The 18,675-nt window shown below is 44.9% G+C and overlaps 1 protein-coding gene across 2 annotated transcripts in view; it reads left to right on the plus strand.

The window, feature by feature from the left end:
• The window catches only part of CFAP91 (cilia and flagella associated protein 91), a 39,376-nt gene extending 21,567 nt beyond the window's left edge, over positions 1–17,809 (plus strand). The window contains exons 12-17 of one of the 2 annotated variants that reach the window (XM_080572270.1): positions 148–294; positions 3,363–3,584; positions 4,667–4,815; positions 6,048–6,139; positions 9,237–9,440; positions 13,685–17,809. In XM_080572270.1, the coding sequence (XP_080428396.1) occupies positions 148–294; positions 3,363–3,584; positions 4,667–4,815; positions 6,048–6,139; positions 9,237–9,427 (801 nt within the window). In that variant the 3' untranslated portion in view covers positions 9,428–9,440; positions 13,685–17,809. Of the gene's footprint in view, positions 1–147; positions 295–3,362; positions 4,126–4,666; positions 4,816–6,047; positions 6,140–7,976; positions 8,980–9,236; positions 9,441–13,684 lie in introns of those variants that run through there. The other variant, XR_013942903.1, reaches the window with a different exon arrangement.
• Positions 17,810–18,675: the final 866 nt, after the last annotated feature.

Genomic DNA, 18,675 nt, shown 5'->3' on the forward strand with positions numbered 1-18,675 from the left:
TTAGCCCTGAAGTGGACTTAACTTTGTAGGTCCCTCCCACTGAGCCATTCTGTTGTATTCCTGGAGAAAAAGGGTGTGCTCTGCTGGCAAAACATGTTGAATATATTCTCCATTTAACATGCCCGGTTGCTTAACTTTATTTAAAAGATGTTTGAAGAGAAGGAGAAGCGGATGGAACTGATCCAAGAGCTGCGCACCACTCACGCACTCCAGGAAGATGGACAGCTGCTTCGGAAAGCAGAGGAGCAAATGACACGGGCCTTACAGCAACAGCGTGACTTGCAAATGCACGAGGTTGGCATATAAACTGGGGAGGCTGATTCCCCATACTCCTCTAATGGGGTGCGCTTTGCTTGCAGCAGCACCAGTGCTCTAACATTTAATTCCTTTATGTTTTCTGTTATCCACAGTACAGAAAGCACTCCAAGTAACTCAAATACTTTGTTTGCACAGACCAAATATTGAACACCCGAGGGGCTAAAAATGTTTCTGAGATTCCCCAGAGCCTGCAGAGCAGCTCTGAGCAGATTGAGGCACCCTGACCACAGCTGCTGCCCAGGCTGTACTTGTTTATTTATATTTACAGGGCTCTGAACAAACTGCACTGTTAGATGAACCTCAGTTTACCCACATTTCAGTCCGTTTGTTGCTGTGACCTGGCATCACAGTACATGCTTGTCACTTGCACCTGTCAGATGTTTTACTGAATGTGTGTTTCTGCTGTGTCATTTCCCTGTTCTTTTTCTACCTTGGCACCCCTTCAGGCTCTTCCTCAGGCATAAAGCATCACAGAAGAAACCAGTGTTGATTTAGTTTGTAAGTCTGGTAGGGACTGAGACTTCTAGACCTTAGCAGTGCTGCTGTAATGGTGTACTTGCCACTATTCTGGAATGCAGGGAAATTCTGGGCCCCATCCTCTACCAAGAATCTTGTGAGAGTCGGCGACACGAATTCTTATCCTATTTCCTTGGAGGGCAACAGATTTCCAGAGCAAAATGAATCAAATGACAGGTGCTGGTCTGGAATGCATCATAAAGAAATTTTGTTAAGACTTGAATGCATCTCAGATATACAGTATCTCCCACGTTTCTGCAGGTTTACGTATTGTTTTTACCACTCTTCTGGTGTTTCACTGACCACCTGTGAGGCAATTCTGCAGGCTGTTATGTTATGATAACAGCATCTACTAGCCACTGGCCTGGCAGAGATGATGTCAAATTACTGCTTCCTGCTGGGTGGACAGCAAAAAAATTTCTCCATAGATCTCGGTAAAAATGGAGTGGGGTGACTGTGTTTTGCTGTTTATCATTTCTAGATGTTCCCTCATACATAGGGAGCCCAAGTGTAGAATGCAAGAATACAGCATTAATCTGCTGAGAATATAAGAAAAAAAAATTAAATCCTTAGGCATTAGGAACTGGAAATTGCTCCCTCTCTTCTGGAAACACAGGTAAGAGTGAAGGAGAGAGCAGTTCAGACATCATAACACCATTCACAGAGAAGGGGAGAGAGCAAATGGTAAAAGATGCTGACCTCTGATCTCAGAATTTTCTTCTGGGAGAGCCACTATCCCCCTCTGCTGGTATCTACCTCCTCTGCTCTCGCCTTTTTTTTCTTTTTTTTTTAAAGAAAGAAACAAACAACAACAATAACAAAAACATCAAAAAACAGTCTGAAGGCACACAATCCAAGGCTCAAATCTAAATATTTTGAACTTTAAGACTCTGGAATGAATGTGCAGCAGTTTTCTATGTGTGTGCCTATTTTAGAGTCACTGATGTTTCACAATTCTTTAGTTCTTGTTGGTCACAGGTTTTTCAGTTTTTTGACATTACTAATATAAAAAGGGGCATTCTTCAAGAAATATTTTCTGTGTAAGGAAGACTAAAATTCTAGATAGAATAGGCAAAGATGAACGTTGCTAAGCTGAAGTATAGCAAAATCATAAGACAGGATTGTTCCTGGGTTGTTTTCCTGCATTTCACACAGTGTTTTAGATACAGCACTTTAAGCAATAAAGAGAAAGAAGCAGGTTAGTTCCTTGGTATCTCCTTGTGAGGGGATGCAGCGACTGCATTGCTGTCCTCCATCATAAACACCCATGGGCTAAGCACTGTCACTTCTAGGTGCACGCAACACTGACGGTCCCACTTCTTTTTGAAACATTGATTGAGCAAATGGCACAACAGTATAAGAAAGCTGATTTATTTCTGTTTGTCAGGGATATTTCACCTCTGTTTTTCACCTCTTGCTTTGAGTTCTGTGCTCAAGTCTAGTCTCTTATTGACCTTTTATTCCAACAGAGGCACAGCATCCCAGCCAGCTCCAGAGATAATGAACATACCATAGATCCTGTCATTTTCTGGATTGCTATCACACATACCAAACCCATAAAACATGATGTGCTTGGAGTAAGGTGTGAATGGCACAGCAATGCCAAACTCTGGTCTCAGTTCTGTCACAGACATGACGATTTTCCATTACCTGGAGTTTTGAGTTCTTGTTTGCACATCTGCAAACTCAATATAATTACTGTTGCTTTGAATTTGATAGCATCTAGTATGTAACTTGTACAGTTTTAGGTAATAACTCAATATCTAAATCAGCAGGGTCTCTCAATTCCTGTGTTACCTCAGCAAGTTATATCACTTTGGTTGCATCGTGAATGTCCAACCAAAAATGTACCATTTCACTGAGGTGGCTTTGAACTGTAACAAACATCGTGAATCTTCAAAATAGCATAAAAATGTGTCCGTACTCAAAACTGTAGTTTCCTAAACCTTTACTCAAGCTCCCTAGTCATAAGAATTGAGGCTTTACTTTCCAGATGTTAGAAACTGTATTTGCCACTTATGATCCTATTTTTCTATTCTGGTCTAGCTAAGCTTAGCACGGAAGGATGAAGGACATGTGGTTGAAATCATTTCATTGTCACTTTTGTACCTCCCCTTTCGTGGTCTGGGAAGTGGAGCAGTTCCCCAGTAACAAAAAGATGGCCTCAGTGACTATTCTGATTATACCCACAGACAAAAAAAGCAGCTCATAATAGCAGGAATACAGTGCATCTAGTGTTTTATCTCCTCCCACTCACTCAAGAGAGGCAGCTGCTTGTCCCAGTGCAACAGGATCAGGCCTATCCCCATACTGGCCAATTTTTGGCCCCTTTATGCTAGCAGAGCGTGTATGCAGGAACATTACATTATGCAGAATCCAAGCCTGTGCATGTAAAACAAGAATGCAAAACTCCCCACGATTGGTGTGAGGGGATGTTGCAGAGCTGTTTCACATGCCTGTGGCAGTCCTGGGACTCGGAGAAACATTCCTGAGGTTTGTAACGCAATTCTTTGCATTTTTTTTTAAAGCTGTCATCAATGGAAAGCCGCTTGGCCCAGGAAGAAGGAAGGGCACTGGCAAACATGTTTGATTTCCTGTCCAAAGAGCTGTTGAGGCTGCAGGAAGAGCGGAAGATCCACGCTTTTGTCATGCTGGCTGAGAGGCAGAGGCGGATGCGGGAGGCGGAAGAGAGCGGACGCCGTCAGGTGGAAGAGAGGCGTCGGCAGGAGGAAGATGAGATTTTCAGACAGGCAAGAGAAGGAGACTGGTGGGACAGCGGGCAGCCTGTGGGAACTGCCTGCTGCTTGTGGGAAGGTCTGGATGGAAGGGAAGTGCTTCAGTTGTCACTGATGTTCCTAACTCATCTTTAGGATTAGTGTTTTGTCACAACTTGGTCTGTCCAGCAGAGCTGTTGGGTGCTCTCCCAGGAAGGGTGCCTTTAAACAAGTTTTTGGAAAGATTTCACCCTGCAGAAGTGGACTGCAATAACAATGGGTACCATAAGATGAATTGTTTTGAAGCAGTGATAATGGATAACATAACTGTGAAGTCCAGAAATTAGTCCTGAGATTACCCTATTCCGTAACTGCTGAATAGTCCTGCTCCTATTCCCTAGCTCCTGGCTGCATGAAGCCTATTTCTCCCAGCTGAAAAGAATGAGTGGGAGCCTAATTGACTAAACCAATAATTTTCAAACTTTGTGGGAGGAGGTTAATACCAGGAGAGTCTGAAATCACATTTATTTTTAATTTTATCTTTTCCTCTTTTCTGTTTCTCTGAGTGGCAAGCGAGGTGGGTCAAAATGCAGTAAGCTTAGGTCCTTAATACTAGCAGAAAGAAAATACCTATTTCTAGAATCTCTGCTCTACATCCAATGTAAGGAAACCAATAATTTTACCTTGGTTTTATTCTTGCTACTTTATCTGGCTTGATGAATGTTTTTTCCTCCAGCTTAAATGAAAGCTGATTAATTTACTGAAGCCAATAATGACAATTGTCATTTGGCAGCTGTTGTTCATGAGAAATGAAGAAGCAACTGCTATAGGATTAACCTGCTGCAGAAGAATTGTATCTGCAGATAAGTTTTGTATCTCACACTGGTTCCTTCCTGAACTTGTTTCTGAGTTTGTTCTCAGATAGAGTGATGAGAGAAAAGGCTTTTACACAAGTTATTCTTCACAGAAAGCACCTCTGAAACCAAACCTCAGGCTGGTCGGCCTGAAATTAAGAGCATCTGGTGAAAACCTGTTGTTCTTATTTCTCCAGAAATCTGGTTCCATCCTCTTAGCAAATCAGTAGGCAGTAAGAATAACAGCTTGGTGTTTTGTTCCAGGTGGTGAAAGTGCAGCAGAGCACTATTGACTCCTACTTGGAAGACATTATCCTGAGTACCATGGAGAACACAGCTGAAGAACAAGCCAGGGAAGAGATTCAGAGAATGGCCGTAGAAATCAATGACATTGCTTATGAAATGGAAAGTTGGTATGTTCTTAAAAGGCACATTGGAGGCCACTTGTAGCAGTGTAGAACCTGCCTAACTATCTGCATCTGTGGGTACATGTATAATTTAAGACATAGGAAGGGTAGAGCAATACTGTTCATGACCACCTCTTTAGTGTGACTGCTGTATGGGAACCACACCATTACTATCTGGTACACACATATAAATCCATCAGAGCTTTATTTCTATACAGCATGCGCCAGACTCCCTTTGCAAATCTCTTGTGGGATCTGTGAATCACCCTTTTTAGACTTCTCCATGCCAATGTGATGCTGTGACTGAGCTTTAAGTGAATCTGGGAACTGCCTAAAGCAATACCCCATTCATACTAGTCTTTTCATTTATTTACAGTACTACAGAAAATCAGTTTGAAAGAGATGCTAAAGATACAGCTGTACAGCAGTCTCATTCTGGGGTGGCTGTTCTTTAAGAAACTGCCAATTTCCATGGGGGTCAGTCATATTGATGGCTGCCTGACAAAGCGCTCTGGGTAGAGTAACTTGTTGAGAACACCACAGTCTTGTGTTTGGCTGGGGCATTAGCAGTGAATACTTTTTAGGACCTGCCAAACCTCCGATTCAGTTTCTATGCTCTTTTTTTTGGAACTGAGCCATAAAAATCCCAATGACACAGTGACTCTCCTCTGGTACAGCAGCTGTGTATTTTGTAACTAGATGAATACAACCAGAATGTTGAAATCCTTGGGGAGAATGAAGCGTAGATAATGCATGCAGCCCTTGGGCCAGTTGGGAACCCACCAAACACTGGCATGGAAAAGAACATGGGGACCAGCCAAATGCAAAGTCACAAAAGGGAAGAATTTAGCAAACTCAGCAAAGGGCCAAAAACTAAATTGTGAAAGACCCAAATCCTTGGAGCTATGTGTGTGTCTAACTCAGTTTGTCATCTGTGAGAGCTGGGCTCCTAAACACCTTGGAGGATGAGGAGTCTAGGGTGATCTTATCCCCAGAAATACTGCTTTCCCATTGCAGTATTGAACACATTGGCAGTGCAATGCAGAGGACAATAGTCACACTGTCATCGCAGTGCACCAGTTTATAGGATAAACAGAGACTCAGCTGACAATTACTGCCATGACAATGCACTCACTTGAAAATAGTGAGAATATTTACAAGGGAGTTGTGTGTTTGCAGAGGTAATCTGGAAAGAAAATTATAAAATACTAATATCACTCTATGTATCTGTTCTTTAGTCGAACTCACCTACAGTCAGAAGAGATTGTAGCAGAGCTGGTTTATGCTTTCCTGATCCCAGAGATTGAGAAAACCTCTATCAGAGAAAAAGGTAAGGAGTCCAGTTTTATGCTGTTCTCCAACTGCTTCAGCCTCCTCACTTTAGCTCACTGAAAGGAAAAATGCAGTGCCAAGGGTTATCTCAGTTCTCTGAGATACTTCTTTTGCACTCTGCAGTTAGAAAGTTAAGTCCTCTGATCCTTTTTCACCAATTTCTCATGGGCTTTAGTCTTTTAAAATGATGGCCTGAATTCAGATCTGATGCAATTTGATGTAACTGCAACAATAAAAGTACATGTGTTGAAAAAAAATCCATTGTACCTTCAAAAAACAAACTGAAAAAAGCCTGTAAGTGTAGCATGGTTGCAAATTGTCTATAATATGGCAATTTGTAAAATCTGTAGAATTCTTTACCAAGCAGATTACTTAAACATATTCCATCTGTGAAAGGAAGATTACATGCTTTCCCATGCTTTTTCCCCCGGTTGGTTGAGAACTAGAATCAAAAATAAGGTTTTAGAGTTGGCTATAGTGTCAAGTTTTAAGGAGATAATTTTGGAATTGTAAAGACTATTTCTGTTTAGTCAAAATGGAATAGTAGCTGTCAAAATAGAGAGGGGAAGACACTGGAAACCCATGTATTATATGGAGGATCATGAATGGATGGCTGTTTTTAACTCAGAGGCTTCCACTAACCAGCATACTCAGAAGACTGTGACTAAACCAGTCAAAGTGGATATAACTTATGAAAAGCAGTTGTATCACTGCAGAGTCTGAAGTGGTCCTTGCCTTATTATACTTCTCTGACTTGAGAACAAAGGCACTCAATTTATTGTTTTGTTTTTTTTTAATGAAAATACAAATCATGAAAACACTTTTTGTCACCAATGAATTGTGCAAACCTCTTTCTTCCTGGTTTGTGTATTTATCAGAACAACAGTATCTATTCAGCAGCTGGCAATTCTGTGTAAGCTTAAATCAGCTCTTTTCTCCTCAGCCTTGCTTCTGCAAGCCTACCAAAGCAGGATGATGTCATTTTAGTCAATGAAGCCTGCAGCTCAGGTACTAACACACACAGGTTAGCCTGCCAGAAACGAGAGCAGGCCACGCAGAGATGGCATGTGATTCTGGACATACAGAGCTACCATCACGGAAGGGAATACATACTGTGCTTAAATACAACAGCAGCTGATGGACAAAGCACCCCATAAGTGCTCCCAAGCTGCAGAGGAAAAAAATGTTCAAAATATGAGACAGCTAGAGTGGATCTGCCTGGAAAGGAGAGCTAGATACAGGCAAAATTAAAATGGAGTCTAAAAGAAGAGCAAGAGCAATAGGTGATAAAGTACAAGAGCTCCTTCAAACGTGTTCAGGTGAAATTTGCCACGATATTCTTGTGACAGAAGCCATCACAAGAGCTAGCTGAATGATACCAAATGTATTCTCTGATGAACAGGCCCTGCCATAAATCTCCTGCACAGTGAGACCTTCGGAGGAGCAGAATCAGTAACTATTCCGTACAAATCCAAAGGGAATATTATCAAAGAATGTCATTAGATCTCATGAGCCCATCAGTGTATTGCATTTCTGTGGCAGCTTTTAAAGCTTTCCCTGTAGTGAGCCAGATTATTCATTATGAAACTGTGTGTTTTATCAAGCTGGCACATTCTTGAGCACACACCTTCCTTGGAAGTAGCAGGGAGTGATCTGAGAGCACAGTTCTCTGGCCTGCCAGAGGAGCAAGTTTATTTGTGTAACAAAGATCTGAGGGCCTCCAAGTTCAGTCTTTGCCTACACTTTAGCTTTCCCTTAAGTATCTCTGTTTTGCTGTTACCTAGACTCTTCTCTCTTTTCCCCTTTCTTTCTCCTGTTCCTATGCATAAAAGCAGGAATTGCCCAATACTGGCTCATCCTGAGACACCTTTGCAGCTCACTTCTGAACCCTACCTCACTGGATGTCAAAGTGCTGATGTGAAAAAACTTGCTTTTAAAAGGACAAAACTCACCCAGCAGTTTGAGCCCTCTTTTTAGATGGAATTCACTGCGAATGGAGGAACAGACTGCAGCAATACCAGGAGAGTATTCCTGATATAGTTCATGCAGTATGCGCATACACAGCTGGAGCCAAAATGCCTTGGACAGAGGAAGCTCTCCTGGGAATTGAGAGCTGGCTGGTGACAGTCAGCTTATCGGATGCAAGTTAGATCCAGTTGTGTTCATTGTCAACGAAATGGACCTGGAAGATGGATAAACGTAAACAGGCTGGGTTAGAAACATTGAACAACTGGGTCAGCAAGTGTGGGCTCTCTGAACAGTCACAGTGAGAGCATGCAGGACACCAGAGGTTCAGTGTCACAGTTAAAGTACAGCTGAGCCTTACAATGCAAACAGACCAAAACAAGGAAGTCTTGGGCTTTTTCAGGGAAGCGGCACGATGACAACCACGGAGCTCATTCCTGAAACATTCCCCATGTCCTCCTACAAGTACGCTGTATTTCAATCCCCCTGATTATTTAGCAGCATCTCAAATCTGGAGGGAGAAAGAGGGAACAAGAAGAGTAAAGAGAAATGAAGAGAATTGTGGGGTCAATGATTTAGCTTGGGTAATTGTTTCCCAGGAGGTGGGCTGGAAATATATACAAATTAGATTGGCTGAAAAACATAAAACACAGTAAAGAACAATCCTGCAGTAGCAAAAGGGAGATGATAAGGCAGGTGGCTTAACGAATCTGTGCTGTCTCCAGGTCTAACTTGAACTCTTTCTCAGTACAGGCAAAATCATAACACAGGAGAGAACAGATTCCAGCTGTAGTCTTCTAGAAACCTGCTACAATTAATAGACACTGAAAGAAGTTAATTTAAAGCCTGATAACCTGAGCAGTTATGCCCTAAGCTGGAAAAGGAAACACTTGCACAGTGCTTTACACTGGGGGGGCGGGGAGCTCATCTTCAAAGTGAAATGCAAAGTTGGTTGCTGCTATTAGGTGGCAGTAGAACGCTTTCAGCCAAAGTTAGCAGGGCGTTATTTTTTCCTGAAACAGGCTTTTCCGTAGCTGCAGAAAGGCTAAGAGCTACCCCTCCCATCTCCCCTACAGAGAACGCTTTGCAGTATATTTCCCAGTAAAAGCCTTACCTCTTTTTATGCACAGTGAGGCAGTCCCAAAGAAAGCACATCTATGCTGCTCATCAGATAATCCACAGAAGCACAGAAGAGTTATTGGCTGATCCTGCACTACATCAGGAGACGTCTGCCAGCAGGATAGAGGGAGATCCTCCAGCTGGGACAGGTGGTGGTCTGAGCCCTTCTGATGGGTCAGACAAGGATGGCACAGCCTCCTAGAAACACAAGCAAGGTGAGTTTCCCTTCCTTTCCGTGACCTGAGCTCAGAATATGGTGAAAGAGAGGGAAGCGCATTATATTTGCTTTTTTACAGGGCATCCAGAATGCAAAAGCACCTCTCTCTTCTTTGGTCTGTGCCTCCTGCTGCCCACCAGCAATATTGTCCTGGAACCACGCTCTGTACATTTCAGTGTGGCAGCCCCAGTCCAAGCCCAGCCCCCCAACTAGCTCTGGACCTCGTAAGCTAATTCTCCTCTTCTAATTATTAAGAGAAGCTTGAGTGAGAGACCAGTGTTAGCACTCCTTGTTTGTCTTCCTGCCACAGGCCACCAGAGATCTGCACCCGAGCTTTTGATGGTATTTCCTTTTATCAATAACATTAAATGAAAAAATGTTCCAGCAGTGGGAAATTTTGCATTGAGACCGTACAGGGAGTCTTTTCTCAAGCACGTCCCACTGATTTCCTTAGTGGAGTAAAGCAAAGAGTGGATTGCTGTTTGAGCACCACTATTGATAAGCATTGTAGTTGAACGAAAACTGTCCTTGACAAGCTACTAATGGGGGTCAGGGCTTGCATCCTCTTCTCACATAGCTCGCCGTCACATAAAGAAAAGGTGCTCTTGCCCTCAGTAGAGTGGTTCCTGCCAACCAGGCAGTGTCTGTCACTAATAACCAAAGCTAGGTGACAGCAGAATGACACTGGGGCTGGTGTACCTTGGATGAAGGACCCATTAACCAGTGTTTATGTCTTTTTCAAAGATTTTGCTCTTTGGGCTGACCTCTTTTTGCTTTTTCTTATCCCGAAGGAGAACAATTCTGGAAAGAATCTTATTTCTTAGAACAGCATTAGTCACTCTGGCTTTCCGTCTCCAGGGGGCTATGCAGAGAGGATGCTGGCTTTGCCTTGTTTGCAAGCATGGGGGTGCTCCAGCTCAGGATGTCAGAAACCAGCAGGCTGCAGACAAGCGCAGTGCATCTGATCAGAGAGCTGTCAGGGACTTGCTCAGCTCTCAAGTACTCACCTGTCAAAATTCCTCAGGTCTGTGGGTTTAGCATCTCAAAGGTACATTTACGCCAATATCAACATCAAATGCACCAGTTTTTGGAGGGGCAGGCATGGCCACAACTAAACACCCAAAATGCTTACTCACTGATGCTCTGGCTACAACTCATGCAATAAATAGCAGTGTTGGCTCTGAATGCTAATGTGATAACAGGCTGATATCTGTGTACTTCCATCATTTCTCTGAAACTGATAGCCCCTGCTTTGTGTGGGGTCTGTAAAGCTTCGGGTGTAGTCCAGCTAGCTAATTCTGAACATAGCTCTGGTCTTTCAAAAAACAGAAACCAGCAGCTGCTCAAAAATTCAGGCTCACTAGGGCATTCCGGGGAAAAAACGTGCATCACATTTGTTTTGTGGACTAGGGGGGCAAGGGTCAGATAGAAGAAAAAAAAAAAAAAACAGTCTGAATACCCCTGTATTCCCCTGAGCTGTAAATGAGAACTGGGGAGAGGAAACAGAACTGTGCCATAAAACCATTGCTGGGCTCTCGGTCACTGAACCAGGGGTACTGGATGACTGGTGGGGGCAGGCAGCCTCTCCAAATGTTGCAAAATCCAGCAGGAGTCAGAGATGGGAGGTGAGTTTTGGTTAGGGTTCTGTGAGGATGAGCCTGGTAGGTCTGGGGGATTTGGGAAAATGCCTCCGGCATACCTAGCTAGTCGCTAGAAGTGAAGGTAGCAAATGCAGAAACATAAAAAGAAACTCTCCGCAGCGTGGGAGGAGAAGCTGTGTAGGGTACTGGCTCTTTTGCCTCAGGCCACCTTGGACAAATTTAGCCTGGTTGAAAGAGAGGGGATAACATGAATCACAAGATCCAATGTAACAAGAGAGACATGGAAAACTTGATGCAGCAAAAGAGTAGAACAGGAAGACCAATCCAGTGAAGCATTTTCTGTATTTCTGAGGTTGCATGCAGAAATAAATATCCTCCTGGTGGCTTACTGCACAGTCTGACGTGGTTTTAAAAAGATAAGAAGTATTCTAACAGGTGTGGGAACGAACGTGGGTTGCAGCGTCCTGGTCTTCTCCAGGGAGACAGCCCTCTGCCCGACAGCGAGGGGGCAGGGGACTCTGGGTGTTATGCACAGGCTGAGCTATAAATGTCTTGGCTCCTGTTATGATTTAAGGGACACTGTCAGGGTAAAGCCATCTCTTCCACATGACATTGCGTTGCATATAGACTGAAGGCCATGGCAGGGTTCCTGCGGGAAACTGCCTTCAATTGTCATGTGCGGGCTTTTCCAGGTTTTGCAGAATGTGCTTTGAGGAAGAAATGAGCACAGTGAGAGGGAATTGGGATCATAAATCAACAGCACAAGAATGCACTATTCCCTCCTAGCAGGAACCAGAACAACCGTGGGGAGGAGCCCGGATCCGAAACAAACACAGCAGATGCCTCCAGGGCTGCACCAATAAAGTGGAAACACTGGGGAAATTCTGCTCGTCCTGCTTTTCTTTCAGCAGCTGCCCACCGGGAGCCTGCCTGCTTCTGCATCCCGACAGGTGTGGGAGCCTGGCTGAACCGAGGGGGAGCGGGCAAAACGCAGCCTCTGGGGTCAGCTCGCAGGGGGCTGAGAATGGCTAAAAATCGGTCTCTTTGGAGTAAAAGAATGAATGCAGACTGGCTCGGGTCTTCCCTGCTGATACGGCTCTTGCCGTGCGGAATGAGGAGATCCTTTTGCAGTAACTACAGTTCTGACCAGCAAAAAGGACTATTTATAGGATAACATGAAGCCAGCACACCTTTTTCCCCAGACACATACTATCTCTTCATTTTTGTCAGCGTAGAAACACAACAAACCCCTACTCCTCTCTCTCTCCTGCCTCCTTTAAAAGCAACACGACCATCACAAAGTTGCTGCTGTTAAAAGAGCGTGCTCCTGCCACTCTCTGAGCACTGCTGTTTTCTCTGCTCCTGGTCTCACAATCACTCAGGCTTTACCTGCTGCATTATTGGGCTCGGTTCAGCCCTCTCACAACTGGGGGAAGCATAACCCTACGAGTGTGGTTCTCCCATGCCAAAGGCTTTTAGCAAGGTCCAAGTGCGCTGTTACCACTAACCCCTCCTCCCCGTCCTGTCTCCCTCCTTCAGCCCAAACCCTGCTCACACAGCGCTCCCTGCGCTGTCCTGAGCGGTGTCGGTATCTGCTCGGCATCCGCCAGCTTCCTCACGTTGGTGCCTGCAGAGCTGGCTCCGGGCTTGGAAGAAGAGCTGTGGGTTCATACCTGTGCACTCCACCCCACCAGGGATGCAGGAATTGTTCTGCCGTAAATGCTAGCTTCCTGGGACAAGGCGTACAGCCAGACTAGTAAAGTCAATCTGCCTGGGACCGCTCTTCAGTGCTGAAACCAGTAGGCACACAGCGGCCTGAAGGGGTGCCTCTCTCCCGCCTTCTGAAACAGAAAGGCTGCACATGAAATGCCAACAGGCATTAAATAAAAAAAATATTAAATTTTATAAAAATAAAATCTCGAAATAAAATCTCAGGGGTCCGGTGGGAAGCGTTCATGCTGAAGCCTAGGGAGGAGAGGCCGCTGCATGGCCCAGCCCTCGTCCCGCCACCCGGGACTCAACACATCCAGTTCTGCTGACTTTTGCAGTACGCTGCTCTCCTGGTCTGTCCTGGAGCTCCCTGGTCAGTGCTGGGTGCGGGGATGCTCGTCCTCGCCCTCGGGGTGTAGGCAGGAAGCGCGGGGAGCTCCCTGCGCTGCCAATGGCACCGGGCTAACTGCAGCTGCGCAGCAAGGAGCCGGTGCTGTTGCTCTTGGTGACAACGTCAGCTCCGAGCGTGAACAACACCGGTGCTCTGAATACAGATGCAGTGAGAGGCTTGAAATATTTAATCAGTGCTTCTGCGTCCCTAAATGGTGAGAGCACCCACCCTTCCGCTCTCCTAAATATCCCATTTGGCCAGCATCTTCTCACTCACCACTTTACCTCTCTAGCATTTGGAAAGCAGCAGCTCTCACAGCATTGTGGAGCTGCATTCACTCCTCTCTCCTTAACTTGCTGCAGGACTGATCTAACAATGAATCTCTTTTTTTTTTTTTTTTTTTTTTTCCTATGAGTCAGTAATAGCCAGCACTTGTAATTAAAGCCTTTTGCAAAAACCATGCTGGTCCCTCACCTATCGAATCCACCAGCCCACATAATTTTCCCACCTCTACCCAAACCTTTTTTCGTTGCTGTGCAGGCCCCAAATTTGTCATCTCCAGCAGAACCAGCTTCCGTCGACCAACCCGTTCTCATGCATGAAAAACAATCTTGAGAGGAAAGGAGTGCAACTTGGATGGTCCAAAGTCTCCCCACCTAGGGAGCCCCCTTTACGTCCCAAGACTGCAAGCAAACAGCAGCACCACAAATAACAGCCATGATCCCCTTTGGGTCGCTAGCAAAAATACCCTCAAACAACCCGGGTTTTCCGATGTCCTGAGCACTGTCACCTGGCACGGGATTTGGACACGTGTAGAAGGCGCTGAAGGGAAAAGGAAGGCATGGCAGGATTCGGACCCCACCGCCAGCAGCCTGAAAGCTGCCCCTTCCTGATAACAACCACTGCTGGTGGCCTTGGCTTGGACTTTTAATTTCACCCTCAATGGTTGGAAGTTTGGTTGATACAGACGATGTCAATGGAGCAGACTGCTGTAATGCAAGCAGCTTGGTGCCACTTCGCGTTTCAGTTAGCTTCTAAAAGGATTTGAAGGTGTCGTGGCCTACAAGGAAGTGGACTTGAACCCGTTTTATGGACAGGTAAACCTGGAAAAGTATTTCCAGACAAGGAATGGTGAGAGAATGACTGTTCCCTGGAGGGTCGTGCAGGGCCTGGTCCTTGACACTGAGGTTTTCTATTACTTCTTTTTAAAGAGCGATTGGGAAGAAACTATAAAAGTCCCATCGATAATGTTTGCAGGGATTGCAGTGGGAGAGAGCGATGGACAACTGCAGCCTTCCACACGGAAGGGTGAACGCAGTCCTCAGGTAAGGACACAGAGGTGCACTAGGTGAAACGTTTTCTAGTGTCTGCATTGGACACCGGGGGGACTCATAGGAAATCTCTGTCCAGTTTTGGCACCCACTGCTTAAGGAAAGTATTAAAAACAATTGTGGAGGTACAGAGGGAAAGATTGGAAGGAAGTAAAGGAGCTAAAGGTGCCCTTCCAGTCAGCAAGAAGTGACAAGGTGACTTGGTCCTCGTCAAGGGGCATTTGTGGTGACAGGAATTCAGAAAAAACGCGGTGCACCAGCTCATGCATCTACAAAGTGCTCAAGGACAACTATCCACGACCCCAAATGGCTGAAGATTGCAACAAATGACAAAATTCAAACCAACACGAACTCACCCAACAAGGCGCTGCGGGCCAGCGATGTCCTGGAGATGTGATGGGCCGCCCTTGACGCCACCCTCGAACAGAGCGGCCCCGGTCCCAGCAGCTGATGTCCTGGCCTTGTCCCCTGCCACCTAGAAACCCTCCAGAGCACCAGAGACCACAGAACAGGACCACTGCCCCCGCTGGGGAGCTGGGGTGGCCCGCCACCGTGTCACCCCCTCAGCCGCCACCCTGGGGACCGGAGGCCACTGGGAGGCCGCGGCTGATGGGTGCAGGAGGCCGGTGGGCTCCGGTGGGCTCCGTCGGGCCCGGAGTGCACTCGCGTCCCAGGAACAAAGGAAGAGGAGCCTCTGTGCAATATAAATTTGTTTTTATTGAAGCAGCAGTCACATGACCTTGCATCTAGCCTTTAGGATAGCGACAGAATGGATTCGGCCAGGTCAGCCAGCCCAAAAAAGGATTTTTTTATTCTTTTTTTTAAATTTTTTTTTTTTTTTACTTTTGCGCTAATAGACATGTCATGTTTAATACATACATTATCCAGTACCGGAAACCCAACTCAGAGATAGCTACGTGCTGATTTGCTGGAGGAACGGTCCACTGGACGTGGTCTTGACAAACTTTACAGATCACCACCAAATAACATTACTAATGGGACCAAATTAAAAAAAATAATAATAATGAAACAAAATCAAAACAATGAGTGCAGTATTCAAAGCCAGCAGTTTACACAGGTTCTTAGGTTTGCATCTATAGGTGGACAGCAAAGGAAGATTGGTTGGTTTTAGTTTGAAATATCATGTCCCAGGGTTCCTCTCTCCATCAAATCAAACGGCATCAGAGACAACAAGCTGGCATCTCTTGGAAAAATATCATGGAATAACACAGCTCATTTAAGAAAACATGCTTATTTCTTGTGTTTTGTTTTTTTTTTTTTTAATTTTTTATTTTTATCATTATTACAAAGATTCAATGTCCACCTATTCTTGCGGAGTGGAAAGAGGTGTGAGGGCAAGGATCAAGGGGCAGAGAAGGAAGAAAGGAGGAGGAAAGAAAGGGGCAAGATTTTGAAATAAAGACCACACACTTTGTAATTTTAAATTTCATTTCCAGGCTAACCTACTTTTTATTTAATGCAAATTACAGTACCAGTTAACTATTTCCGAACCGAGTCACACAGAACAAAACGTATTTACAAGGGGAATGGGGCGGGGGAAATAATAAAACATTAAGCATACTTTCCACAAAAAAAGTTTATATTTAAAATGAAAAAAAAAATCAGTCACAGAGGCATTCAAGTAGTAATAATGTTATACAGGTTTTGCTTTTCCTTTAAATCAAGACAGATTTGCACAAGTGTATGCAATAGTTTGTATACAACCCACAGTCCTTAATATATATATATATATTTTAGATTTCTGTTTTTAAGATGGAAGTGGTCACGCTAATTGGTGTGTACAGGCCCAAGTGATCCATCAGCAACACATTAATGAACGCAAATTTTACAGGCAAGCAAATTATATATATATAAATATATTTTATATATATATATATTAAAAATAAATTGAGAAAGACCAACACAAGGAAGCTACTTTTCTCAAGCTAACCCCTTAGGTACTGTTTTCCTTTCTGGTCGTTTTGCTGTTATTGCAGTGTTGCAAAACGAAACGAACTATGGACAAAACTGGCTAAAAGCCCTGTGGAAATACACTGGGACCCCAGGGATACCTTCTCACAGTCTCCGAAAGGTAGACCCCAGACTGAATACTCTACTGTGCTTTTCGGTATTGGCTTTTTTCTTTTTTAATCTTCAGTGGCTGAGGCCCCTCGCGCAGGCGAGTCCGTCAGACTGCTTTGCGTCTGCTTTTCGCAGGGAGCATTGAAAACCTGGGGGAAATTTTTTTTACGCGCTCACCAGTTGCACGCCGCAGGCACCTGCCGCTATACTTTTTAGGCAAAGCTTTGCTTAAAAAATAACTGGAAAAAGTGATCAGGGATCTTCGATTAGCCAATTTCCTTTTGTAGTTCGGTTTTTGTCCTAGTAAGGTAGGCGAGTTCGGTATTAAGAACAGCAGTGTCTCGGTCAGGCGTCCAGCGGGGGACGCCGACCGCCATCAGTTCCGTCTCAGAGACCTACGCAGCTGCGGCGTTGCCAAAGGACAGACCAAGACCATACTTCATTAAAAACGAGCCCGAAACAGAAGAAAGTAAGAGTAACAGCTCTGAGCGGACTGTCCAAAACCAACCTGACGTCACTGACCTTCGTGTCACCAGAAAAAGTGCAGCCTCTGCTTCACCGGAATGAACACGAGATGCTTCAAAATAAAACAGCAACCTTTGGTTTGGTAAAAGAGTTAAGTGTTTTCCCATTCAAGACAATCTTATGTGGAATACTAACAAGGTAGTAAACACAAGCGGACTAGTTTCAGAAACAAGGCCTTCGTGCTGGGCACAAGAAATCAAAGAAGTAATGCTAAATTCATCATCTCACGAAGAAAAACGTGACCAGGGAGGGGGGCGGGTGGGCGCGGGGAGCTCCCGTGGGGCTGCCTCGGCCTCGGGAGCCCACGCGCGGCACCACCGCGCCGGGGGGCCGAAGGACCGAGCCTCGCGGAAGCTGCTGCTGTCCAGAAGACTTCTGGGCACAGGACTGGGGACAGACGAGCAAAGCCGAACTCAGCCGCTAGCCACTGGGCTAACTCCGGGCTGCCGCCGGAGGGGCGAGTGCAGAACGAAACCGGTCGCTGCTAGCAGGGGCGGGGGGGACGGGGCAGGGTGGGCAACTTCGGAACATCCAGAGCAAAGCCACGGCTCGAATGAAATGGGAGGGCGACGATGGTTTCCTTTCGTTCCACTACGGATCATGGTATCACTGAAACCTTACAGCACTCAAAGAGTTAGAAAGCGGGGGGAGCAAAGATGCGGCTGTGTGTGGGAGACGTTGTTAATCGAGGAGGGAAAAAAAAAGGGAAAAAAAATCCAAAAAATCATGGAAGCGAAGGCACTCCAAACTATATAGATACACTATACATCGCTAGAGTTATTGTTACAATAATACAGGCCGGTACCTACTGTACAGAGTTAAAACTATATGGCTTTAAAAAGCTCGTCTACATTTTGTCTGATTATTAAACAGAATCACTGCCCTGAACGGTAACTTTTTGCTCATTAATAACAGTTCCTGGGTCCACATATTTACATACAAAACAATAAAACTCAAAATTTAAAAACAACCAAAAATAATAATGTACAAGCTTGAATTTGGTGAGGAGCTTTGTGGTTTTTTGTTGTTGTTTTTTTTTCTTTTCTTCTTATTTACAAAAAAAGGTTATTCAAAGACCTGGATCTAACTTGTATAAAAGAGTTCGTGATCCTGCCATGATCCTTGAAAAAAATAAAACCACAGGGGCGCCCCGACCCTCCCCAGCTAACACCCACACAAGACACACAGACGCCTGCACAGTCACAAAATCAGAGAGAAAAGCTCTTCACTCTCCTCCGCTAGTCTTAAATGAAGATAAAATGACCAAAAATAAAATAAAAAAAGAAGAGAGAAGCCACAATTCCTGGAACAAGCAGTGATTTTTCTTCATTATTTTTGCTTTTTTAAAGACGTGGTAATCTACTGCCTCCAAATAACAGCATCTATGGCCGATGCTTCAGCAGTCTCGTCTACACAGCAGATCCATACCCTGCCTCTGTCCTACTTCGCGGGTCTCCTGCGTCTATCTGGATCACTGGGTCAACCAAGCCCCTGAACTTACCTTTCGGGACACTCGCTAGCTGTGTTCTTTCATTAAGCTGCTTCTCAGCCCTTTTAATTACATCGCGCGCGAGGGTTTTGAAAGCCTTCAGC

Source organism: Anser brachyrhynchus, assembly GCF_964034855.1.
Source record: "Anser brachyrhynchus genome assembly, chromosome: 1".
Classification (NCBI taxonomy): Eukaryota; Metazoa; Chordata; class Aves; order Anseriformes; family Anatidae; genus Anser; species Anser brachyrhynchus.